At 34.9% G+C, this 26,824-nt stretch overlaps 1 protein-coding gene across 2 annotated transcripts in view; it reads right to left on the bottom strand.

Moving 5' to 3' along the window:
• Positions 1 to 4,669: 4,669 nt before the first annotated feature.
• The window catches only part of USP38 (ubiquitin specific peptidase 38), a 32,536-nt gene continuing 10,381 nt past the window's right edge, over positions 4,670 to 26,824 (bottom strand). For both annotated transcript variants that reach the window (XM_055550231.1, XM_055550232.1), the window contains 7 exons: positions 25,471 to 25,572; positions 21,037 to 21,195; positions 18,996 to 19,189; positions 16,049 to 16,142; positions 13,227 to 13,333; positions 10,701 to 12,057; positions 4,670 to 5,894 (listed from right to left, as the gene is read on the bottom strand). In XM_055550231.1, the coding sequence (XP_055406206.1) occupies positions 5,733 to 5,894; positions 10,701 to 12,057; positions 13,227 to 13,333; positions 16,049 to 16,142; positions 18,996 to 19,189; positions 21,037 to 21,195; positions 25,471 to 25,572 (2,175 nt within the window). In that variant the 3' untranslated portion in view covers positions 4,670 to 5,732. The remainder of the gene's footprint in view (positions 5,895 to 10,700; positions 12,058 to 13,226; positions 13,334 to 16,048; positions 16,143 to 18,995; positions 19,190 to 21,036; positions 21,196 to 25,470; positions 25,573 to 26,824) is intronic.

Raw genomic sequence — 26,824 nt, forward strand, 5'->3', positions numbered from 1 at the left:
TGCATTTTTTGGATGTCATTCCATTGCCTTTCAGCTTGCATATTTTCTAGTGAGATGACTGCGGTCTTCCTTCTGTTTTTCTATGTTGGGGGTCACAAACTTTTTCTGTAAAGTACTTTAGTAAATATTTTTTGTCATTCCAGGCTAAATACTCTGTGTCACAACTACTCAATTCTGCCACAGTTGCATAAAAACCACTATGATGATGGGTAAACAAATAGGTGTGTCAGTATTCCAACAGGATTTTATTTATGAAAATCCACGAGGCAGAATAGACACGGCTTGAGGGCTGTATATGGTGTGCTAAACTCGATTCTATATGTAACGTGTTCTCTTTCTCCAGCTGCTTTTAAGAGTTTCTCTTTATCATTGTTAAGAAACTTGATTATTATGTGATTGGGTGTAGCTTCTTTTATATTTATTCTGCTGAGGGTTTGTTGAGCTTCTTGGATTTTCCATTTCTTTATTTATTTTGTTCACATTTTTCTTCATATTCTTTTAAGGTTCAAGTTTGTCAGTTCCTTCCTTTCCATAATTTGAGCCTGTTTCTATTGATTGATTTTTTTTTTTTTGGGTATGAGCCATATTTTTCTTTGAATGACTGATAATTTTTTATCAGATCCTCAACATTGTGAATTTTACTTTCTTAAATGCTCGGTTTGTTGTGTTCCTTTAAAGAGTGCTGGACTTTGTTCTGTGTGCAGTTACTTACACATGAGTTTGATCCTTTCAAGGTCTGCTTTTTTTTTTTCCAAAGAATTTAAGTGTTTATTAAGAGTTAAATATAAACATCGACCTATTGACTTACAGAAAAATAGGGTCTTTGGGGAATTGTTTGTACCTGGACTACAGTTATATGCTCCTGTAACGATTTACTGGGGTGCAGGGTCTTTCACAGCAAGAATAGGAGACTGGAAAGGACATCTTATGATTCTAACAGGGAAATGATAAAAGAAAATTTCACATATTGAGATACAGAGAAGTCTTTCTGGCTTATACACGAGTTAAGGTGAATTTTATGCCAAGTAAAATAGCCTGCTTGTGTTAAGACCTGCTTTGAATCTTTGTTGTTGCAAAGCAGCAGTCCCCAAACTTTTGGCACCAGGGACTGGTTTTGTGAAAGACAAGTTTTCCACAGACCAGGGATGGGGGGATAGTTTAGGGATGATTCAAGTACATTTATTGTTCATTGATTTCCATCATTATTACATCAGCTCCATCTCAGATCATCAGGTATTAGATCCCGGAGGTTGGGGACGTCTGCTGTGAAGGATCAGTCTTTAACTCCAATTTACTCCATTACTAAGCTATGGTATTTTCAAGAAGCACAAGACAACCAGGATAAAACGGGAGACTAGTCAGTTTGGGAGGTTGGTATGAGAAGACTTGAGCATATTGACAGATGAACAGGAATTAGTCAAATGAAAGCAGGGAGGGAAGTGGGGTCAGGGGAATGATGTGCTTACTGTTACCTGCATGTGGAAAAGCCTAGAGATGGCAAGTATATAATGTCTGAGTAAGAACTGGGCTTCCCTGATGGCTCAGATGGTAAAGAATCTGCCTGAAATGCAGGAGACCAGGGTTTGATGCACAGCCCAATATGACATGGGAGGACAGAAAGGGAAGATTGGAAGAGATAAGGCTAGTAAAATAAGCGTAGATTAAACAGGGGTAGCACATGAGTTTGCTCAGAACCATATTTCTCAACTGTTGGGATCACTACCTACAGGTTTCAAGAGTGGGTCTCACTTTTTTTTTTAATGGTGTTTGGAGTGCAAAAGAATAACCGATACAGATTATAGAAATTCTATTTCATAGTTTACTACAAACCTTTATTCATATGTGATTTGCTTCATTCTTTTGCTCATGTTTTTCTCCTACTTGTTACCGTCCCTCTTTTTGAGCACTGACTTTGGAATTCTGAAGACATGGATTAAAATCTCAATTATGACTTTGAAAAATCTCAATTTCTGATTTTTTAGCTGCACAGCTTTGAGCAAGTTCTTTACTTGCTCTTTACTGAGTCTTTACTTTCTTTATCCATTTAAGAGTAAGGGAGGGCAAAGGTATGAAGTCACTTACAGGGCTGGTGTAAGTTCAAAAGACATAAACATCTATCAGTATCCACCACATCATCTTTCATCATCTGGTTGACACTTAGGCTGCTTCCAAATAATTAATATTACTGTAGTTTTAATCTTACTTAATCACTCTACATGTTACTATCCTTGGATAAAAGTCCCAGAGAAAACAATTCCTTTTCTAGCCCGGAAGTTCTCAGCAAAGGCTGTATATTTAAGTCATGTGACGAACTTCAAAAAATACTGATACCCAGTCGCCATGTAATTTAATAGGTCTGGGGCGGGGCCAGGCCTGGTAATATTTTTTATAAACTTTCCAAGTGATTCTAACATTTTGCATGGTTGAAAACCACTGATCTACCCAGGGAAGGCTAAGCTTTTCATCTCTCTGAAATCAAGGTGTGTGTGTGTCTAGCACACAAAGCAAAACTTGAAAACATGAGATTTATTAAGAGAAAAACAACTGCAGGCCATAACTGACACTGATGATGAGAGTTGGCTACGCACTTGGCTGACTTCTTAGATTCTATTTTTAAAGTTAAATCCACACTGGTTATGTAACACTGGGGCTAAAGGTTTTACATAACAAATCCTTTTGATTTTGTAAAACCCAGATAGTTGATTTGTTGAATAAAATCTTTATTTCATTTCTTTAAAACTATTTATATAACAGAATTTCCTTTTACACAGAAAACCTGAGGTTTTTCTTTATAAGTTTTTTTTTTAAAGAACTGTTTACTTTGAATCCTTGTATTTTTAAAAATCCTTCATTCATTTTGAGTTTCATTCACTTCCAAAAAGGACTCTATAAGAAAATTAGTAAAACGAAAAATAAGGCTAACATTATGATGATATGACGGTTTGGTAAATGCATATATATATACACACACACACACATAGAAGAGCCTTTTAGACTTCTTTTTTCTTTTATTAGACTTCTTTTTTAAGATTCATTGGGTTTTTTTTGGGGGGGGAGGTTTATTATCTTTTTTATTTTTAAATTTATTTTTTAAATTGAAGTATAGTTGATTTACAGTGCTTCAGATTACAACTATAAGTGATCCACTTATAGTTAGTTAGATATGTGTGTGTGTGTGTGTATAGGTATACATACACACATACATTATCTTTTCAGATTCTTTTCCAATATGTTATTATAAAATACTGAGTACAGTTCTTTATGCTATACAGTAGGTCCCTGTTAATGATCTACTTTACACACATAGTAGTGTGTATATGTTACTCCCAAACTCCTAATTTATCCCTCACCATTCTACTCTGTTTACCATAAGCTTGTTTTCTATGTCTGTGAGTCTCTTTCTGTTTTATAAATAAGTTCATTTGCATATTTTTTTTTTTAAGATTCCACATATAAGTTACATCATATGATATTTGTCTTGCTCTGGCTTATTTCACTTAGTATGATAAACTCTAGGTCTATCCATGTTGCTCCAAATGGCAGTATTTCTTTCCTATGGCTGAGTAACATTCCACTATATATAAATAACCACATTTTCTTTTATTCATTCATCTGTTGATGGACATTTAGGTTGCTTCCAAATAACTATTACTATAGTTGTAATTTTAAAAGGAAATCTTTAACTTCCAGTTTTTGGTAGTGGTATGAAGTTAATCTAAATATGCTCAGTAGTATGTATTTTTTTTTTTTTTCTGCCACACCACACAGCACCTAGGATTCTAATTCCCTAACCAGGGATCAAACCCATGCCCCTGAATTGGAAGCATAGAGTCACTAGACTACCAAGGAAGTCCCCATGCTCAGTATATTACATAACTAGAATTTCATCTTTGTTATCATTTTGAATATTCAATTACCTTGACACATAAAAATCCTTGAATGGCTTGCTATTCAAAGATAAAACTTTATGTAGGTTTAATTGTCTTTATGCAAGTTCCTAGTAGAAGCAGTTGAATCCAATATCAACCCACCAAGTATTAAATGACTTTACCAGTTTCAATAGATGCCGATTGATATAGTCTGACTATAAATCATTTTCTAGCCAGTGGATAACTGAACACATAACTTAGACATTCACTATTAGAACAACAGGAAGTCCATAGGAAAGAAACTTGATAAAATTCCTTCTGGTTTCAGTGATTTGTAGGGAAGAGAAATCTCAATTCTGTAAAGAACTTCCAGTTTTTAACTAATCCAATCAGTTTTTCTAATCTTCCTGATGACCAGAAACAGGTTAGGAATGGGAAGTAGTAGAATGAAGATGAAGATATCTGTTTTTAACCACTGACATTAAAAGCTTGGGAAAAAGATAAATCCCAAATCAACAAAGAACATTCTTTCCGTGAAATGTTTTAAAAATAAATATATGACCAATCTTCGGAACTATGTACATGATGGGTAAGTTAAAACTTTTAGGAATGGAGACAACTGGGATAATTCCTGAATACTGTATAATCAAGACCTAGAAGTGACTTGTTTCCAGTTTCCCGGCAAAGAAAATGTGGGAGGGTAGGGGCTGACATTTTGACATTTTATCTGAAACCGTGAAACAGAAATAATTGTGCAAAACACATGACTCAAAAAAAAAAAAAGCCCAAATGTACAACTCTGAAAATATACGATCAATGTTTAATATTCTGAGGATTAAGTAAAAAAATCAAAAACATTTTTTTTACTTGATCTAGTTCATTTCCTCTGAATTCTTAAAAGAGTTAAAAACAAACTATCACACTTTTTGATTTAGAACCATCAGATTTTACTTCAGGAAAATCTAATACCTTTCAAAAGTTATAATTTTAATGTTAGCACAAAAAATTACTTCCTAACATTTCATTTTAGAAAACCTTTTCCACAGCCAAAGATTCTTATTTTTGAATTACAGTACTGCAAGGCACATACAGAACTCACCTCCTTCAAAACACACAGAAGATATACTCCCTGAAATAGAATTTTTAAAATCCTCAATTAGAAATACTACAAAGTTAGCAATTCTTAGGTAAAAATGTGACTCCTACAGGATCATGCACCTTTCTTAAGATCAAATTCAGCACATATGTATAAATAATCTTTTTAAAACATTTTTACTTGAAATGCAGAGACAGTGATGCTGAAGACAGCACTGAACAAACCTGCCAAGTACTACAGCTCGATCAGGTTTATGTTATTGCCTTCATAAGAGACCGTATCACCGCTAGTATTCTCAAAGACTTGAATTTAATAATGGGGTAACTACCAAGGGAATAAAATATTTGCTTTCTTTTTAAACAATATTTTCTTCACCTCCAACACACAATTCTTTTATAAAGGATGCTAAGTGAAATCTATTTTCTGTTCGGTAAAACTGAGCAAGGACCATTTAAATGCCTCTAACTAAATTTAATGCAGCTTCATTAGGGACCAGGTACATATTTTCCTCTGAAAATTTTTGGTCAAGCATGTCTAACCATAAAAGCAAATGGAGTTTTAAGAGGTAGATTTTTTTTCCCATGATGCATTTTGTTAATAAATGTATTGTCAAGAAAATAAAACAAGCACTGAGTGTGTTTTCTTAAAGTATAAGGGTCTAATGAAAAGAAAAATAAAAGATAGATATGATATTTGTTACAGTCTGACATTTTAACAGTCATGGTATTGGATGTTTTGTGACCAGTGCATTTTGGACTCTCTCAGCATCAAAATACGAGTCTTCCAACTGTATTAAATCCGCCTCCACCCCCACCACCAGTTGGTCCACAGCTTCCGGGTGGATCGTTGTCATCAAATCCATTGGGCCGAAATGAACAGGATGCAGATGCAGCTTGTAGGGCCCGGGCTCGAGCATTCAACTCTTGTTCCTGAAATTTAAAATAGTTTTTATGACATTAAAACTCTAAATACTGTGGATGGGTATATCATCTATAAAAATATTTTCAGTTGCTTTAATCCTTAAGTATCCTTCAAATCTCAGTAACTTTAAAAATACTGATTACACTAATCCTTATCAAATCGTACTAAAGTACATAATCACAAATGGAGCAAACAAGAGAGAGAGCAAAATCCTGGTGTAATTTTACAGAATGATAGATCCTAAAGGCCATCCTCTGTCAATACCCCACTTTAACTGAAGCCCCACAGTCTTCAGATTTCTCTACAGAAACATCACAGTTCTTGCAAAGCTCATCAACAAATACAAGAATGGATTTCTTTCCTAATACACAGAACACAAAATTCAAAGGTTATGACAATGGATTATCTACTTTCCGTCAAGTGGGGCTGTTTTGGAAGTGGGTGATTACAGTAAAAGGTATAAATAATGAAAGAGGGCTCAATGTTTTCCTGCCCTTTCCTTAGAATATTTCTCAGTAAATAACAGATCTCATCTCAAAAACACTGCTAAAGAAAATGGAGCCTGTCTTCTTACAGTATTACTTAAAACCATCCCCTACCAGATTATTAGAACTTTTATAAGGACTCATATTCATCTCTGTGCCAGACACATATTAAGTGCTCAGTAAATATTCATGATCTCAAACTAGAACACTGTTAGGTACTCAGCCATGAAAGGAACAAATATGAATAAACATTTATTTATAAATTGCAAATTCATTTGGCAAGGTGTTGAACTAGATTCTAAAACTGACACAAACTCCTAAGAAGAACAGGCAAAATATTCTGGCATAGGTCCATTTTCTGGGAACGAGTCTGCAACTGTCAAATGAGGTCATTAGTGTCAACAAGGTGTAAAAGCCACTGGTAACAGCATAACCCTTAAATGATTAGGTATACCCATCCTGAAGGACTCTCACAGTGCCATCAACATTAATATTAAAAACTGTACTATTTCCAGCTTTTCAACTAAAAGTCCAATTAGTTTGCTCCTCCTGGCTATGTAATGTTAATTTCTAGCTAAATTTTCTTAGTTGACTATTCTACCCTCTTCATGAGATGCCTGAGTTTTATTATGGAGGAAAAACCTCAGGCATACCTTGACATCTCTCTCTATATTATGGACACCCTGGTTTCTCAGTAAGCATACATGACTGCTGTGCGATTCCCAATACACAAAATGATCAACAACCACACATTTTATGGCTGAATGTGATCATAGATAAGAAATCCTTATAGCAGAATGGCTTAATTAACCAGTCTCTGATAGGCCCTTAGAAAGGCTTTTAAAACTTAATTTACAGGATACTTCTCAAAAACAATTCTTCCATTAACTCTATCAGTTACAACATTTATAACTGCTGGCTCCTCTGTATCATGTCTAACCACACGATATTTCTCAGGGATTATATTAATTTATTCTTCAATTTGTAAAGTTAGAGTAAGATTACATATGTTTGACAGATAAAAAAATAAAAGCTGCCATACAGATATCAGAAATAGACACAAAAATAAAAACAGAAATACTCCATTCTGGCTCTATAATATATTAAGCTATCTAAACAAGCAATGAAAATATGGCTCTGTATCTAAGAAACAATATTTGGTTTAGGATACAGATCATGGTCCCTAATGAAATAAATAAACTGAGTAAATATGCAAGGCAGAGTTCAAGAAGTTCTGTTCAAGAAGACCTTGCCTAGACTCTATTAAAAAGTGATTTCCCACCAGAAACTATGTTGAAGAACCTACACAATACAAAACTGAGTAACCCCACTGCTTCTGAGACATCTGAAACCTATATTATATTATACTTTAAGATACAGAGCTTCTCAAGGAAGTAAGACTCCATTTTTACTTTTGTAGTTATTTATATAAATACATGGCTGATGGAGAAAAGCATATGATATTCTGTTTTCAGAAGATAAGCTTCATCTATGGATAAAAGTAGGGGAAACAACTTTTCATTTTATTTCTTTTAATATAGATGAGAATATTAGGTAAATTCACAAATTTATAAGTAATTTTACCCAATTTTATATCAAGTATTAAAATTAATTCTTATTTCAATAGTGGACTATTGGTCAAGTAACAAAAAGGAGCTACTGTTGCTTTGGGACAAAAACCTTTCAGTATATTTAGATCTCTCATTTAAGTAAATCTGTAAGCATAAAATTGATCCAGCTTTTTTGTTTGTTTGTTTTAAACTACACAGATACAATATATACTCTTATGCATGAGATACAATATATACTCTTATGTATGCGATACCATATATACTATTATGTATGTATATGCAATATATACTCTTATGTATGATGTATGATGAAGAAAGATATTCAGACAAACTCCCACCTCCTCCAAAGAAAGAAAAGAAACTGAACAAGAAAGGAGAGGATTGTCTGCAGTTAGGGTGGAACACATGGGGTTAGGTGATACCATTCACACATCCTTTCTCACACTGGATCCTAACAGAAAGCATGATGTTTGTAGTCCAGTCACTAAAAGAATGGAGATACTCCCAATGGAAGTTGGGGGTAGAAGGATATGAGGAACAAGCCCTTTCCCAGATATACTTCAAGATCCACAGTTTGCACTGCTTTCCTGCGTGTCAGGTTATGATACAGAGTAGAAAATAGTTTGTGTGGTAGAATTCTTTTGCCTAGGTTTTTCAAAACCACTAGTCCTTCCCATACTATAAACAGCAAGAGTCCTTCTAACACTTGTAAGTCTAGCTGTGACTTAACTCCATAGCCTTACTTTTACTAAGATTTGGTAAGTTTTTTACAACTATTTTATAATTAGGCAGAATGCCATTTCTTAAAGCCAAAGCTGTATCCCAAACATAGCAATCTATTACAAAGCATTATTACTATTCAATGGGCACACACTTTTAACTATAACTCAAGAGTGAATGTAAAAACAGCACTGGAAATGAGAGGAAAAATATACACATATATGTTCCACGTGTTCAAAACTAAAGAATGACAGCTGAAAACTGCTATATATAAAATCTCACCACATATTCTCACTGCCAGGCAATTATGAAGACACATTCACAACAGAAGAAGCACTACAGCTCCTAACGCAAACTTAAAACACCAGAATGATTTGGTTACAGTATGAGAAACATCACCATTCAAAACCTATCCATTATATTACTGTATTGAAATTAAATCATATAAAGTCTAAATATATTTAAGTTTCTAATTAATTTCTAGTTGGGTATTTGTTATTGTAATTTGGTTCAAAAAGGCACTTTAATATGAAGCTTTAACAGCCTAAGAGTCTTAATACAGGTAAATAAATAATATCTTAAAACAGGTAATAACTTTAATGTAAAATGAAGTGATAACTTTTTTGCATTAGACAACTGGACAATCTGAGACATAAAATGGAATTTAGAACAACTGCACAGCTCGAGAAACTGAATTCACAAAGTACGTAATGCTTTTTCTTTATAATGGCATACGGATAATAAAGTCATAATGAAAAGAATGGCTCATCACAAACACTGTAAAATAGGATGTAATGGGGTAAGTTTTTGGCATTCCAATTATAGAAATTAGAGTCATTTTTATATATTTCAAAAGTCAAGATTGCACTGGGCCTTACTTTCATATTTTATTTTGTAGAAATTCTGTTTCAACCTTACCTTCTTACCCTCACTCCATCTTTGCAATGTTCAAGAATCCTGATGATTCCTATCTAATGGCTTATCTGATATCTAGCAAGAAGTACATGGTTGAATATATTCTATTACCTTGATCATAAGCCTTTCTGGTAGTGAATAAGGAATATTCTGAGTTTCTTATTTTTTTTTCCTGCAAAATGTATTGTTTCTGTGTAATCCTGGAACACTGCCATACTCCTTTAAAAATGTATCATGTATCATTATTTGAATATTTCATAATACAGTAAACTTTCTCAAAAATCAGTACTGTTTTTTCTCTTATTCTGAATCTTTTAAGAGTCTGTAACACAAAATTTTTAGAAACTTACATATTTAAACTCATAAAATCATTTGGTGTGTTTGTAACACCTACAGCTTTAACTCCTATTTACTGTTGGTCTTTTATGTTGATAGCAAGTTGGCAGGTTTCAAAGAAAAATACTTTCAGCAAGGTCTATATTAAGTTTAAAGTAAGAAAAATCTTTGTGAAAAGTATATTTATAAGTAAATTCAGCTCATATGAAATCCTTATTCCATAGTTTTATTTACTGTTGTATTATTGCCTTGAGTCTACCGATCAGGTCCTTAAAGAATACAAACATCTGTTGTGTACATATTCTACCTTTTAGTCTCCTTTTAACTACTTGTCAATAAATAGTTCTTAAAATATTTGTACAAAGGTCAAGAAGAAATAAATGCAAATTTAGCAGTTGTTTCCCCTGGCAGGTGGAACTAAAAGGAAGAGGAAAATATTTCCATTTTATTAAACTTCTGAATTTATTCTTATTAAATTTATTAAACATTAAATATCTGAATGGCATGATTTTATAATGATCAGATCTTTTCTAGTTGAAAACAAAGAAGGGCTTCTATACTGCATCTAATTGTGACTCTCCATAACTAATTCACAATATTAGCAAGTAAGAAAATTTAGTTATATAGGTTGAACCCATTTCATATGAACCCAGATTCAAATTTCAAAATCACCACTTTGTAAATTCCTAGGAAGTGTAAAGGTGGATTTCAAAATAAAGGCAAGCATTCAACCACTTATCAACTGTTTAAATATCTTCCACAAATGATGACTGTATTTCCAACCTACCTGTAAATATAGTTTATTGTCTTTTGTTATAGCATCCATTAGTTCTTTCTGTAGAGGTGGGTCTCCATTTACCCAGAGTCCAGTGGTTGAATTATTACCATTTAAACCATTAGTACTGTTCTGTCTCTTATATAAAAGTACATAAGCTGTATCCTTGGGAAACCTACTCGTAATTTTCTGGACTGACTGAAATGAAGTAAACGTCACTCGGCTGTCATTAAATAAAAACCATTCTTTTGACATGTCCTTATTTTCCAAGTCCTGTTCAATCACTGTGGTGGGACTCTCTCTCCCTAGTAAGTGATTCCGGGAGGAGGAAAACGCCAGAGTTTCAGGCTGGGGGCACATCTGGCAGGAGGACTCTGTTCCTGTGACGTTTCTGGCATAAGAATAGTAATGCCCACTTTCTGAGGACACACCAGAGTGAACGACCACAGAACTCAAGAGATAGGGCACCAGTTTGGGGGAGCAAGCTTCTTCAGTCCCAGAAGGCTTTAACTTTTTAGCTAGATTCTCACTAATGTCAGTGAAGTCAACATCTAGAGACCAACTTTCTGACAATGAAGAGAAAGGAGTTCTTTTAACTGGCAACTCCAAAACCAGTGGCAGTGACACATTGTCTAGTATTTTTCTTCTCACGTGATACTTCTGATCATATGAAAATCTTAAGAGAGTAAGGATAAGGTATTCAGGTTCCTCTGTGATTTGCATAGTTTTCTCGGCATTCTGCAGAGAGGCACAGTTTTCACAATAATACTGGTTATCACCAGTAAGAATCTCTGGAGCCAAAAAATAATTTAATAAGTCAGTCACTGAAGGTGTGGTTTCACCTCCTGGTTTCTGAGGTACATCTTTATTAACAAGCATCTTGCTAGAGTCATTAGGGACAGAAGTGTCCTCAGTACAGCAGAGCTCATCAGGACTGTCAACCATTCTTTCATTCACAGCTGAGTCACAGGCAATGGCAACTGCTGACGCGTTACAGACTCCTGGTTCTTTTGAAGGACCAGGCCCGCTGGCCTGGGTTAGGCCATCATCTTGTGTACTGGGTGATGATGCTGGATCTTGAAAAGACAAGTTTTCCACAGAAGAGGAAGGACAAAAGGCCAGTGAAAGATCTGTAAAGGCTTCCACTTTCTGTGAGGTACTCCTGCAGTTCAGACAACAAATGTGAGTTCGCAGTTTTCCTCCAAACATTTTTTCAATTAGCGTCTTCTCACCGTCACTTGTGCAATGGGTCTCCGTTAGGACAGCTGCTTTATTGGCTACCTCCTGTAAAGAAGTTTCACTGCATCCTGGACTTTCAGAAGACTTGTGTGAGGACTGAACTTTCAAGATCTTTTCTTCTTCATGGAGCCTGCAGGAGAGTATATCATTATATAGCTACTTGGCTTACATTTAAATGTCAGTTCTACTCAAAAATATGAGTGGCTTGGCTTATATAAATAGCCAAATTATTCTTATCAAATATAATGCTTATTTAAAAAATAAAGTTTCTCCTCCTTTAAACCAGATAATCCTTTATCAAACAGTTCGAGAATGTAGATCAGAAGATAAGTCAGGGATTGTTCCTGACCTATATTCTCACTACACGTTCTTCATACTGCTATTTTATAGCACTTATACTGTATATACCCACTAACTGTCTTATAGATCTTCGACTGCCTGGCATCTCACAGAAAGCCTGGCACAAAGAAACTACTCAACGTATCCTTGTTGAATGGGAGGAACATGTTGCACATGTTGGGTTCAACTAACTTTACTAGTCATTTACATTCCAGAAAGGAGGCAAAGACTGGGAAACAATAGGTTTTATTACCTAAATGGGAAGAAGACAATACAATTTATCAAACCCACCTAATTATCAGTTGGTCTAAAGGTTAAGTTATTAAATTTTGTTATCTCAGAATGCCTTTATACTCTTAAAAATAACTGAGGAACCTGAGAGCTATCATGTATGTGGTTGTATCTATCAATATTTACTGTACTCAAAAACTGAGAATAAAAGTAATAAAGTGCTACACAATAATAAATAATAAACTCATTACATGCTAATATAAATAACATTTTTAAATGAAAAACAGTTATATTTTCTAAACCCAAAAAAATTTAGTGAGAAGAATGGCTCATTTTGCAAATATTTCAAGCACCTGGCTTAACAGAAGGAAGGCTGGATCCTTGTATCTGCTCTGCATTCAGTCTATTGTGCTCTGTTATTTTGGATGAAGCATATGAAGAAAGTCTGGCCTTAACTACAGATACACAGATATGCAGTCGGAAAGGGAAAGATCCCTGAAAGTGTTTTGGGAACACCTAGGGGTTCCTGTACTACACTTTGAGAACAGCTAAAGTAAGAAAATTTAAAAAAGAAACTAAATTAAAAACACCTAAAAAAATACAATAAATGCAAGGCATTTTAGAGTTTAACATTAGAAATAATGTCTTTAAAGGTAAAAACAATATTCGGTAGAAATAATCTGTTAGGAAAGAACTAATTCAAATCACAGCTCTAGAAATACTTTTTACCTGTCTAGTAGAAACCTGAGGTATTCAGAACAGTCTTGTTGTGATCTGGGGGTAAACCATGGAGGTCTGGAAGCCTCAAAGAATATCCGAGGTGCATATGCTTCTCTCTAGTGATCAAGAAAACACAAAGAAGTGATTCTCACATCATGAGCTAAATACCTAAATCTTAATATATAATGTTTAATAAAGATTACTACAATTACATGGGCTTAACCTTTACTACAAAGGACCAAACAAATACATTTAGGTAACTTTCAGTCATAACGTCTCATTCTGCAGATCAGAAATAAGATCTAGAGAAAGTATGTGACTTGCCCAAGGTCATATAGCTAAACTAGTAGCAGAGGGGATTTTTATCAGACCCCAAGTCTCTTTAACTTAATACAATGCTTCTGGCCTTATCTCTCTGATGTGCTTGAATCCACAATTTAAAAAAAAAATCTGAAAAAAAAAGTTAGTGGATATATATTTTGGATTAATAAGGGACATACTCTACAGAGCCATGCATACTGATTTTAGGTGAAAATTTATTTGGGAACACATGTCATAAATGTATGGAATATGAACACACTGGTCAGGAACTTTGCTAACTTTATTTGTTAGGAAATATTCCCAATAAAAGAACAATTAACAAGAGAACAAGTCACATACATAGGAGCAGTTTAGTGAAGTGATTGCTTGTGGACTTTAGAGCAAGGTAGGCTGAAATCCTAGATTTTGCCACAACACAAAAAGAACTCAAAAAGACATCTGCAAAGTTGTGATTATAACTTAAAAATTTAGAATTTGAGTATTTGTGGTATATGACAGGGTTCTCAGTTAAGGAAAACATTTCTATCAAAATAGGTGTGTTTATGGCATTTTGAAGAAAAGGAATTTGGTGGATTGTTTGCAATGGGTTTCAGAAATCATTTGATTCATATTCCAGTCTTTCCACTTGTTTGCATGGCCATGAAAGCAGGTCATGTAAGCCCTGTTTCTTTACCTGTAAAATGGGGACACTACCTTATTACCTCACAGATTGATTTTGAGGATTAAGAGATAATATATGTAAACCACCTAGCAGAGGAGCTGCTGCTGCTGCTGCTGCTAAGTCGCTTCAGTCGTGTCCGACTCTGTGTGACCCCATAGACGGCAGCCCACCAGGCTCCCCCATCCCTAGGATTCTCCAGGCAAGAACACTGGAGTGGGTTGCCATTTCCTTCTCCAATGCATGAAAGTGAAAAGTGAAAGACGAATTTAAATGCTTAATACATATTAGCTTTATTAATTATGAGAATAAAAGCCTTTTAAATCGTATAGGGTAAATCTACCTACCTAATCTACTTGTCAGACAGGGTCTCAACTATGGCAGAAGTTTAATTAGGTTCTCTTGTTAATTCTTCTTTTGTTGGGAATATGGAAGACTCCTAAGGCTTTTTCCTAATAGCTCTGACTTAAGTTAATATAGTATATATAATGTATTTATTTCTACACATGTACACATAGATACACATACACCTACCATATGCATACATGTTATATAGCTGACCATTGAACAACATGGGGTTAGGGGTGCTGACCCTCTGCTTAGTCAAAAACTTGTGTATAACTTTACAATAGGCCCATCATATCTGTGGTTCTGTATCTGTGGACTCAGACATGGATTATGTAGTACTGTAGTACATATTTATTGAAAAAAATCCATGTGTAAGTGAACCTTTGCAGTTCAGACTGTGATGTTCAAGGGCAAACTCTATATAACATACAGTAAATACAGCATACAGTAAATACAGCAAGTACATACATCCATTTACTAGAAAACAATGTTTGGAAGTTGCAGGGAGGAGATTTCATCTCCTTTGGTCCTGAGGTGTTAAATTTGTGAACATATTTCCTCCAGGTAGAGAACAGTAAAATGATCCTCTGAGTATTTCAGGCCATCACTCATGTCAATCTTGATTCCTTCCATTTAAGAAGTTATACTTGAGATATTTCTCAGCTTGTAGATAGGAAACAAAGCATTCCTAACAACTCAATTCCATCAATTCTAAATCTATCTTCTCTTCTGGCTGTAACTACCTATTCCTTTAGACCTCTGTGAAATGAAAACAGTAAAACCAGAAAATATTATTTATAAATGATTTGTATTATTCATAGGTATTACTCAAAACTTAAAAGTACAAGTTCCTTGAGCATAAGGATTCCTTTCTGAATGCTTATCAGACTTCATATTATATCTCTCAATAAATGGCTATTTACATGACGTTCTTGCTATTAGCATAAACTTATTTTCTTGGATTAATTTGTGGATATAAAAGATCACAAAATTTTAAGCTCTGTAACTTTTAACAGGTAAACAGTTTATCCATTGAGTTCAAAAGTTTAGTCATAATGAAAGGGTATATACATTAGAAATGGGAGGGGGAGAAAAGCCAAGATGCCACAAAATTATTTTAATTATTCATGTTAAATTGTTCATTACTATGAAAATCTACCAAATTAATATCTATAAACTTAATATTAAAGATGCATTTTAAAATATTTCTTCATGAAGGAGCTAATTTTTGGATAGGAAATCAAATTTTACCTATAATAATTAGAATAATGGGTCAGTAAAATATTCATCTACAAGAATGGAAAGTAGAAGGGAGAAGTAAGAACTTAGGGCATATCCTGATTTTAGGCAGTATCTCTTTAGATTTCTATGTGGATCTGTTGTGCTGGGAGAGAGAGAGATTATTTCTTCAGCGAAAAAGGTTCATCAAATTTGATATAATGTGAAGTTTAAAGAAGATTATCAATTCAGTTCACATATACATACTATACACACTTACACTCACCTGTGTATGAGCCAAAAAGGCAAAAAGATGCTGTAATTTTTTCATTAATGAATTGCACCCATTTAGATTTAAAGATAATACTTGTCTCCTGAAACTGAAAGATAGTAAAATATAATGATTTTTTGTCTACATGTTTACACATGATGCACTTTTTAAAAGCTAAAGGGAAGTTAGTTCAGGTTATTATACTTAAAGTAAAATTTCACTTACCTGAAGGCCCTTTACCTAGCACAGTTACTACCTACAATGTAGTAAAGAAGAAAGAAAATGGTGCAAATAGAAATAGATGAAGCTATTAACTAGTAACTTGAGTAAACAACTTTTAAATTCTTTCAACTCGTGAAATATAAAAAAAAGTCCTGTCATCAAAACTATGATAAAGTTAGAGTTTTAAAGAATGTAGTACTAGCGCTGAATGGGAAAAGAAGAAACTTCAAAAAACAGTATAGAACAATTGGGTATCCTTTTGGGAAAAAAATGGAATTAAACAAGATTTCATATCATTACAGATGCCACAGAGAAGTAATGAGCTAAATATAAAATATGAAAATACTGAAGTATTTAACAGAAGAAAAGGGGGTAAAGGGATTTTGGAGGGGAAGGTGTCCTAGAATTCAGAAGCTATAAATGATAAATAGCAGATCTGACTACATAAAATAAAAAACTGCAAACAAAACACTCGCTAAATGTATCATTCTGATGGGAAGAAAGCACATATACATCCAGGATAAATCAGTAGGAAAAAGAAAAGGACCCAACAGAAAAGTGCGTGATGGAAAGAAAAGATCATTCAGAAAAGAGACAGAAGTGAACAAAGATACTAGAGAGGGCAAAAAACTAAAGGTCAGCCAAGATGCACAAAGACACTGTTGTCCAGATCGGAAAGATTTTTTAATACTGATTTTATCAAGTACTGCTAAAGGTATGGGGTCATAGGTACAATCATGTATTAGTATGCAAGTTCAAATGCTATAACCTTTCTATAAGACCAATGTGGCACACCCTATTCAAAGAATAGCCTCTATATCATAGGCATATGTTAATTATAAGCAAAACAACCTAATATTCATCATTAGGAAGATGATTAAATTAACTACGGCACATCTATTTACTCAGAATGACATAGCTCTGTCATTACACTAACATGGGACTATTTCCAATATAAATCATCAAAAGAAAAAAAATAAGTGGCTGGAAAAAAATAAACAAGATTCTTTGTAAACATATTTTTAAAAACCAACGCATTTGTTTTATACTAGATGAATCTTATCACTATACAAAAAATAGGTCTGGAACAATGCAAGCAAAACTATTAACAGAAACCTATGGGAATGTCTGATTTTTATTTTATGTACTCCTAGATTTATTTAAGAATTTACATATTACCAAAGAAATAAAATATGCTGTCTGCCTATTCTGAGATAGTATTGGCTGCTATAAAATAAGATGTGCTCTTTGAATTGTAGCTGTCAGTTATAATTGCTTTGAGTTTTTGCTTTCTCTATCATTTGTAAAATGAGATGGCTGGATTAGATGACCTCTGGTGGTAAGACATGGATTATTTTGGTTTTATGCCTAGTATCAGTTGTGTCTATGAATAAATATTTTCTTAGAACACAAGAAAAAATTCCTAAAAACAAACGAACCCCTAGACCAAATGAAAACACCTTAGTTTTGATTGTATATATTGAGGCCAGGAAAGAAAATAAAGCTAAACTCTTCAGCTTTTAGTTTATGATTGCTCTGTGATCAGTCGCTCAGTCATGTCCGACTCTTTGCAACCCCACATCGCAGCCCTCCAGGCTCCTCTGTCTATGGGATTCTCCAGGCAATAATACTGAAGTGGGCTCCCAAACCCTGCTCCAGGTATGATACCTCTGCTGCTGCTGCTGCTGCTGCTAAGTCGCGTCAGTCGTGTCTGACTCTATGCGACCCCATAGACGGAAGCCTACCAGGCTCCTCTGTCCCTGAGATTCTTCAGGCAAGAACACTGGAGTGGGTTGCCATTTCCTTCTCCAATGATGAAAGTGAAAAGTGAAAGCAAAGCCACTCAGTCGTGTCCGACTCGCAGCGACCCCAGGGACTGCAGCACCAGGCTCCTCCATCCATGGGATTTTCCAGGCAAGAGTGCTGGAGTGGGTTGCCATTTCCTTCTCCTTTTCCTGTGATACCTCTAGGAAGGCATAAAAACTTACAAAGGCCTAGAATTCAATTTGTAAACATCTTTGGTCAAGTTCCATGAATATCCTATTGGTATAGAAGAGAAAAATTCAACCAGGTTTTTGCCTTCAGGAAAAGTTCATCACTCTTTTGTTCCTTTACAGAGTGCATTCACATAGCTAACAGCTACTGATTTCCTATTTGCTTGGCTGCAAAAGAAAATGTATTTGAAAGTAAATCTGTAAGACGACAAAGGAACATGTCTGTTATACATCTGTTCAGTATCTATCAACTTGGGATGGGAAGCAGAGCTTGAATTTCTTTAAGGGCAGTGAAGAAGTTATTGATCTGAGAAACAAACAGCAAAATACCTACAAGCAGAAAAAACTAAATATGACCACTTCAGAAGATATACAGGTTAAAAAAAAAAATCAGTCTTACAGGATAATAACAAATTAGTACTTGAGGACCCTTAAACTCTGTGAAATAAGTTCAATCACTTCCTCTGATATATTAATAAATATCAAGTCAGAGCAATTGAAAGACTCTAAATGAAATAAATAATATAAACATGAAGTATAATTTATATAAATTAGCATTTTAATAGGTCCAGGCACTAAAAGCAATTTCATTTCTGAATAAGGCAATTATATGAAAATATTAATATTTGTTCTGCCACATATAAGAAATAATTTGAAGACAATCTCACCATCTTACATTTCATCAGCATGCATCAATTTCTACAGTTAAAATGAAAAATTTTTTAAAAGTTCAAATTTAAACTTACTCTGTGGCCATAAACAATGCTTGTATAACACTGTTCATATAACATGTATTCCCTAGATTAATAAGACCAGTTTTCCCAGTTTCAGATTTTCCAGAAAGTCTAGACAAGCAAGATGCCAAAGAATTGGATTGAGAAGTCCAGGCACTTTGATTGAGAATCAATTTAATCTTCTCTTCACTGGGCTTAGGGAAATCCTGTAGATCATAAAGAGGAAAAGTAGTATAAAATATAAACTATTTTTTGTTATTAACACCATAAAGAAGATTCTTCCACTGACATTTAATCTTTCTCTTTTCCCATTTAGTTTTGACTGATAGTCAAAAAAATCACAGTACATGGCAAAAATAATGGTCTCCAAAAATGAATACCTATCTCCTAGAGTTTATCAAGCTGAGGAATACTCAAGAAATAGGAACTCAAATCACATTTGAACTATTTCTACTTCCTATTTGTCAGCAAAATATTTTCAAAATAAACCTCAGAGAATATGTGGCAGTGCTATTCAAAGTTTGTAGAATGAGGACTTAGCACACAACTGAATTAGCTTAACAATTTGCTTTCAAAGTTCATAGTAAAATAAGGAATATCTCTTTATCATTCACTACTAATATTTACCCAGTGTTAACCCTTAGAAATGAAATCTCAAAGTAGTCAGAGAATGAAAAATGAAAGTATCTAAGCACAATGACCTCTGACTTTAAAAAACAAAACTCCATCTCATGTTTAACCACAGAGAAAATTATTACAAGACACAGTTTCTTCCCCGCTTTGTGACATATGAGAGAAAATGTTGAGTGTCAGTGGTTTTCAAGCATGAGTGGAGTACTGGAGACTAAGGAAGCTGGGGCGAAATCTTGAAGGCTTTTTTGGCCTGCTGTTACCACCTAAAGAACTTAAACCTCAGAAAGTACTTTCTGAAGGAATTTTAATCTTTTGATTTTATTGTTATTGTTGACATCTAATGGAAAATGCTTCCCTTAGTTTAACAGGAGATCTGTGCAAACTGAGCCTACTTCAGTTATCAGAATTTTCAGCTTTTAGTGGTGAAGAATGACATTTAACAACAGCAGTAGCTTTCATTTGTGGACACAGCAACATTGCAGAAAGGGGTTAATATTGCCATCAAATCCATGACAAAAATCTTTTATAAATAAAGACATTTACTTCTGAAGTGTCCAAGGGTCTTACCAGTAGTATACCTTCTTTGCTGAACAGTTTTGTGTTTTGGCCTCATCCAAACTCATTCTAAGTCTAACTAGAAACTCTACAGTAGAAAGAATATGCTTTGTATTCATTTCATATACAGAAGTAAAGATAATGAGACCTTATACTTTATTTCAGATCTCAAAAAGGAACATTATCAATAGAACTGATTTCTAACGACTTCTGAACACATCTAGCTGAAGGAAGTTCTCCAATTATTTTGCTGTTCCCTGATTAAGCAATACATTTACTAAGAGGAAAGTGCGCTATCTGTGACCCATTTTTCAAGACAAACAGAATCAATGCTTTTTAGAGCCCATATCCACACAAAGTTGAAAAACAGTGAGTTCACAAATAATTCAAGTAAAGATTCTAAGATATATGAACATTCATGAACAATCCATAGCAAAAATGAAATAAAAATCAGAGAAGAAAGAGAGGTCAAATACTGTAATTACAATGCCTTCCTTTGAATCTAAGATGTATCTTACATATTTTGACACTTCTGATATTGGGAAGCAACTTATGTACGTTTCAACTTAATATATCATTTTTTAAAACAAATTTCCTCCAAAGCTGTTACGAATTTAAAGATATACCTTATCATTGTTGGCACTGTAGAACTGAAGAAATATGATTATTAATTTGGAGAGTAATAGCACATAAGAAAGACATCACTAAGAATTACTGAACCACGGTTCCAATTGCATTTTTCAAACAAAACGCACATTTCCATAAAAAAGTAAATTGAATAGCTGGTTATAGGAATGTTTCATCGCATTCATCTATCACATCATAGGCTGCAGCTCCACAGACACTGGTACAACTGCCATCATACCTTTATTGCCTCCAGGATGGGTTCGTAGAGATCTGGAAATCCAGAGTAGTGATACATCATACAGTGAATCAGTTCTGTTAACTGCACTAGGAAGGCTGTACTGGAAGGCAGGCCATCACTTTTGAAGGAATGAACCAGATTAACTACATGAGGAACAATCTGAACAGAAAAAAAGACAAACATTCTTCAATTTACACAAACTGGCAACAAATTCCCTAGCCTACAAATGGAATCGGGTTTCCCTGGTGGCTCAGTCTGTAAAGAACCAGCCTGCAATGCAGGAGACCCAGGTTTGGGAAAGATCCCCTGGAGAAGGAAGTGGCAACCCACACCAGTACAAATGGAACGCAAGTGTTACATGATTAGCAAATGCTCTTCTGTATGTTCGGTCACTGTCTTTTTCTAAAAACCTTATGAAGTTAAACATTTCTAGAATACCAAGGTAAATCTAGTTTTTGAAGCATATGTAATTGTAATCCATATAAGACCCCTCTCCTCATGCTTATACTCCATTTAAAACTAAGGTACAAAAAATTAAGGTAATAAATAGGAGCCTAAGTCACTGCTGCCATTCTAAAAATGGCTTAAACTGAAAAATGTTGGGGCTATTATATTTACCAGATTGTTTAATAGGGACAAATGTTTAAAAGATAAACCAAGCATTAGCTTAAGAGCGCCATCTAGTGTGAATTTTAGATTTTTCACTTGAAAGAACTAGACATGTTATCCCAAGGACGGGGGAGCCTGGTGGGCTGCCGTCTATGGGATCTCCCAGAGTCTGACACGACTGAAGCGACTTAGCAGCAGCAGCAGCAGCACATTAAAGACTGCTTCAAGAAGATCTTCACGATAACTTATCCATACAACTAAAATTACAGCTGAGGCTACAGCACCACCTCTATTTTAGACAAGGGACTACCTTTATTTTAGGGACGGTGTCTTATGCAACCATGGTTATCCTTACTAATGATCCCCATGCCCCACTTCCAAAAAAGAAGAGATGATTCTAAAAATAAAGAGAATTAGCAAAGTCCATTATTTTTAAGGAACTGGGGTTAGAAATTAAAGTGAAATCTAAAATGCTCATTGCTCATAATTATGTAGAAAACTATTAACACTGATAATAAGCACAACAATGTCCTTTCATTATAAAATTAGAGAAAAAGTCAATACAGAGCCAATCACATATTTAAGACATTATTAACAAAAATGCTACTTTGCAGCAATGGCTCATTAGTACAGAACTACACTTGTTTCAACTAATTATTATAATTTGATACTACATATTTAGAGTCTACATGTAAAAAGCATCTTATTATTTTCTCTTTGTAGAACTTTTGTGTATGTATGTGTGTATGTATATGCAGCAACATGGGAAAATATTTATTATGTGATGTTAAATTTCAAAAGAAGGATACAAAAATTACATATTGATTATAAATATAAATACAACCTTGTTAAAATATTTAGGGGAAAAAAAACACTGTAATGCAAATCATAAAAGTTGTGTAGTGAGATTGTGGGCAATTCATGATATATTGCCCAAACTTCCTAGATTGTTATATTATCTTTCTATACAAGTTTAATTTTGTTGTAAATGAATTATACACTTACTATAAAGAAAATCTGACGATACAAACATGTATGAAGTAAAAGTCTCCATCCCACTGTCCAGCGAAAGACATTGGTTGTATATCAAACTTCATATGGCATGTCACGGCACATACCATATATGTGATTTTTTTGTATAAATGGAATCAAACCTATATACTGCCTAGAACTTTTCTTGTTTCAACTGACAATCATCTCTTGCCTCAAATTCATGCAAAGCCTCCCAAATGGTCTCCTTGCTTTCACCTTTTGCCCTCCTTCAGACTACTCTTAAAGTAGCCAAATGAGCCAAATAAAAAGCAGTGTAGAACATTATTTGGTATAAGCAATGTAGAACATCTATTTGGTTCATGGCTAACTCATGAAAAAAGTGAAGTTACAGCCAGCTCTATGGTCTTACCATCAAACAGCAAACAATTACAGTTATATTCCAATCAGCCCCCTTCCTTCTTGTAGAAAGAAATTCATATTCTTAAAATAATAGTGCTATTCTTCGTTCTCCTCTCTGGTTTTACTCTTATGCTTTGAGGTCTTAAATCATATTTTTGCTTTCACACCGCTTTCTTTAATCTTACCTCTATTGAAGGCATTAATCTGACCATAAAACTACCAGTTCCTAATGGTTCACACCACTGCTATCAGCGCTACATTTCAAAGCAAATCTGAATTTTTTCTCCATAAAGCCATATCTATCAGATATTTGCTAAAATAGTCAGAAATCCAAAATTATGGTTTCCTCAGAGGTGATAGGAGAGACAAAGATGGAAGAGAAGAAAGAATTTTTAAAATGATTATTTAATGTATAATACTAAATCATCCAAAAGCCTTCCTAATGTAGATTGGATCTTTGCAGACAGATAATATACCTAGTTATCTACTATTACATCTTACATGGTAAAAAATGATCGCTGACTCAAAAATAAGACTAAGTTCTTCACAAGTGTATAAGACAGATGTCCAAGCAGGTTATTATCTTCTAAATATCTGAAAACTGATTTTTTTTTTCTGAATGAGCAAATCTGAATATTTGCAGACATTACTGTGATATTCATTAAACTTAAGTTATTATTTGAGAAAATGTGTATAACATTTAATTAGAAGGTTTGATATTTTCTCTTCCATTTAAAATTTTTTCGTCACTTATAAAAAGCATATGAAAAGCAAATGGTCCGTAAAAACATACTCTGTAACATCAATCTTGGTTTGCTTTAAAATATTCTAAATGCATAATACACTAGTGATTCCAGGTTCCTGTTCATACTTAGCAACTCCTAAATCTGAGTCCTTTGCTGAGTTATTTCGAGTTACAGGTGATTTAACTCCTGCATGACCCACTACTAGATGCCCAAGTCAATTTCAGTTGAGTAGTAGGTCAGGCTATATACAGTATGTAGACAGAATTAGGTCTTTGTTTTTAGACTATATTAAGCCAGATCACAGTTTCCTATTTTAGCTCTAACTGTTCTTTAAATAAATGATTTCATATTTTCTTATTTCAGTAGTCAAATATTTCAAAGTCAACCATTTGCCATTTCAATTACTTTTTTGTGGGGAGGGTGAAGGCAACAAAAGGTAAGGAGATCCCTTCCATCTTTTAAAAAATTGAGCAAAGAAATAGGTTTAGAGCATAGCAAAAGTGACTTATCTGAGAGAATAAGGAAAGTGTGGACAGTAATAAACATTAGAATGGATTTCCTCCCCAGAAAATAAATAAATATAAACCTTTTCTCAAACAGCTGATACATGATGTGCCTGAAGGGAGGGACAAATAGTTTTATCCCCTTGGACGATTTTGCTAGTATTCTTGCTACATTAGCTCAAGTTTGAGTTTTATGTAATGGATAACAAGTTTATTAACTGATGATCAGGCTCACCAATTAGAACAATAAACTACAGAAATCACTCTTCCTAAGTGATAATGTATTATAATGTAATTACTTGTTAGTAAGGTTTATTTCTGATAAGCCTGAAGATTTTCCTTCAGTGGAAATGGGGCACTGAGTAGCTGATGTGATACATAATTCTCTGAGGCTAGTTAAATTTCCAACCAACAATCAGCAACTGAAATTCTGCATTTCATCAGCCTCTTTTGAATATGTTTGTGGTGGGTCAGGCCTCCTAAAATTTTAAACTGTGGGTGTGTTGATTCAGTTTCTAGTCCTGTGAAACTGAGGATCAGACCTTGGAGGAAGTGAGTAACCACACAAAGCACTGCTTTCCTGTGATGCCCTAGACAGAAAAATGGACAGGTTCTCAAAATTACATTTTGTCATTTCTCACTTGCAATACTGATAATCAAATAAATAATATGAAGTCAAACCAAAACCAGTGATGCAGCTGGTTAAAAGTGGTAGGATTCTGGATATATTTTAAAGGAGGAATCAACAGAATTTATAGGGTATGAGCTGAGAGAGAATGCAAAGCCCTAATTCTAGGGCATTAAAGACTGATGTTCTCCTGCTTCTGAAGTTCTAGAGCAGTCAGTGGTTTTAAACCATTTTTCTCCTTCTACACTGCTCATGTGTGCAACCGACAGTGAACGGCGACACTGGCACGTGACATTTCTCAAGTGCAAGAGTAACTTTTAACTTTCAGTTGCTCGTTGTGACCCCAAGTGGAAGTTTTGGTGAGATCCAAAACATTCTAAAATATATTCTTTGAGAGGAAATCTCACAATATCAATTTTAAAAGGACTCATAAAGCTACAGGAAAATAGATTTAGGACCAATCTATAATCTTTTCACAAATACAAATGTGACTCAATACTAAGTTGAAATTTTAAAACAAGGTTTTTTGAAGTAGGAAACTTGAGTCGTAACTTACCAAATGGAACGCCTCTGGAGAATGCTGAAAACTAAGCAGCATGTGAGAGAGAACTGCGAGAGCACCAGGTCGCACGAGAGGAAACCAGAGGCGATTAAAAACCTGCCCAAAAGACAAGCATCCACTTTAGGATATGGCATGGAAACTGTTACCCTGACCAGTGGCTACTTTCATAGGGCCCCAGATTATTTATGTGCATATCTCCCTCCTGGGAAGTTTTATCATAACATATGTAATTAAACTCTGGGAGAGGGAGAAAGTTAGGAAATAATATGACAGAGATCAAGGGAGTATAATGACCCCACCGACTCTTAAAACTACATCATCAAGTAAAAATCTGTTAAACAATGTTTACAAGGTGATACTCCCTGGCCCATTATTCATTCAGAAAATACTTCCTGATCATCTACTACTGCTTGGCACTATTGTATATACTGAGAAAACTATAGTGGATTCAAAGGAAACCTCTGATCTTAGAGGGCTTACTGTCTAGAGGGTTGGATAGAGGCAATTAAAAGTACCATGAGAGAAAAATGCTATGAAAGCAAGGCATGTTGAATAGGGAATGCTGAGTGGCAAAAGGCTCTGCTGTTTTATTATATGGAATTTAAAAAAGGCCTCATGATAAATGTGACCCTTGACTACAAAAAACTGAAGGGAATGAGATTAAGTCTGACAGATAACTGGGAGAAGGGCCTTTGCTCTGCTTATTATATATACTCAGCACTGCAAAAGCCCCGAGGCCTTCAGCCTGGTGGACTAGAGATATAACGAGGAGGGCAGTGTGTGTAAATAGAGCACGGAGATTGAGGCAGTTACAGTGGAAGACAGGACGAGAGAAGCAGCAGCGGCTCAGATCAGGACCTTGTGTGATGCCCAAAGGGGATAAAGAGCAGGAGCCGCAGGGCTATCAACATAGCAGGGGGTGATGCTTTCGAGGCAGGAAACCCAGGTTTGATCTGTGGGTTGGGAAGATCCCCTGGAGGAGGCCATGACAACCCACTCCAGTATCCTGCCTATAGATTTCCTTTGGACGGAGGAGCCTGGTGGGCTACAGTCGAGAGGGTTGCATAGCGTCGGACACAACCGAAGTGACTTAGCACAACCGGTGATGAATCTGGACCAGGGTGGTAGTGATGTAGCTGGTTGAGAGTGGTAGAATTCGGGATATATCTTAAAGGTGGAGTCAATAGGATTTGTAAGATATGGGATGAGAGAGCATGAAGAGAGACAAGAACAGCTTCAAGGTTGAGCCTAAGCACATGAAAGGCTGGTGCTGCTGCTGCTGCTAAGTCACTTCAGTCGTGTCCAACTGTGTGACCCCATAGACGGCAGCTCACCAGCCTCCCCCGCC

The sequence above is a fragment of the Bubalus kerabau genome, chromosome 16, assembly GCF_029407905.1.
Source record: "Bubalus kerabau isolate K-KA32 ecotype Philippines breed swamp buffalo chromosome 16, PCC_UOA_SB_1v2, whole genome shotgun sequence".
NCBI lineage: Eukaryota > Metazoa > Chordata > Mammalia > Artiodactyla > Bovidae > Bubalus > Bubalus kerabau.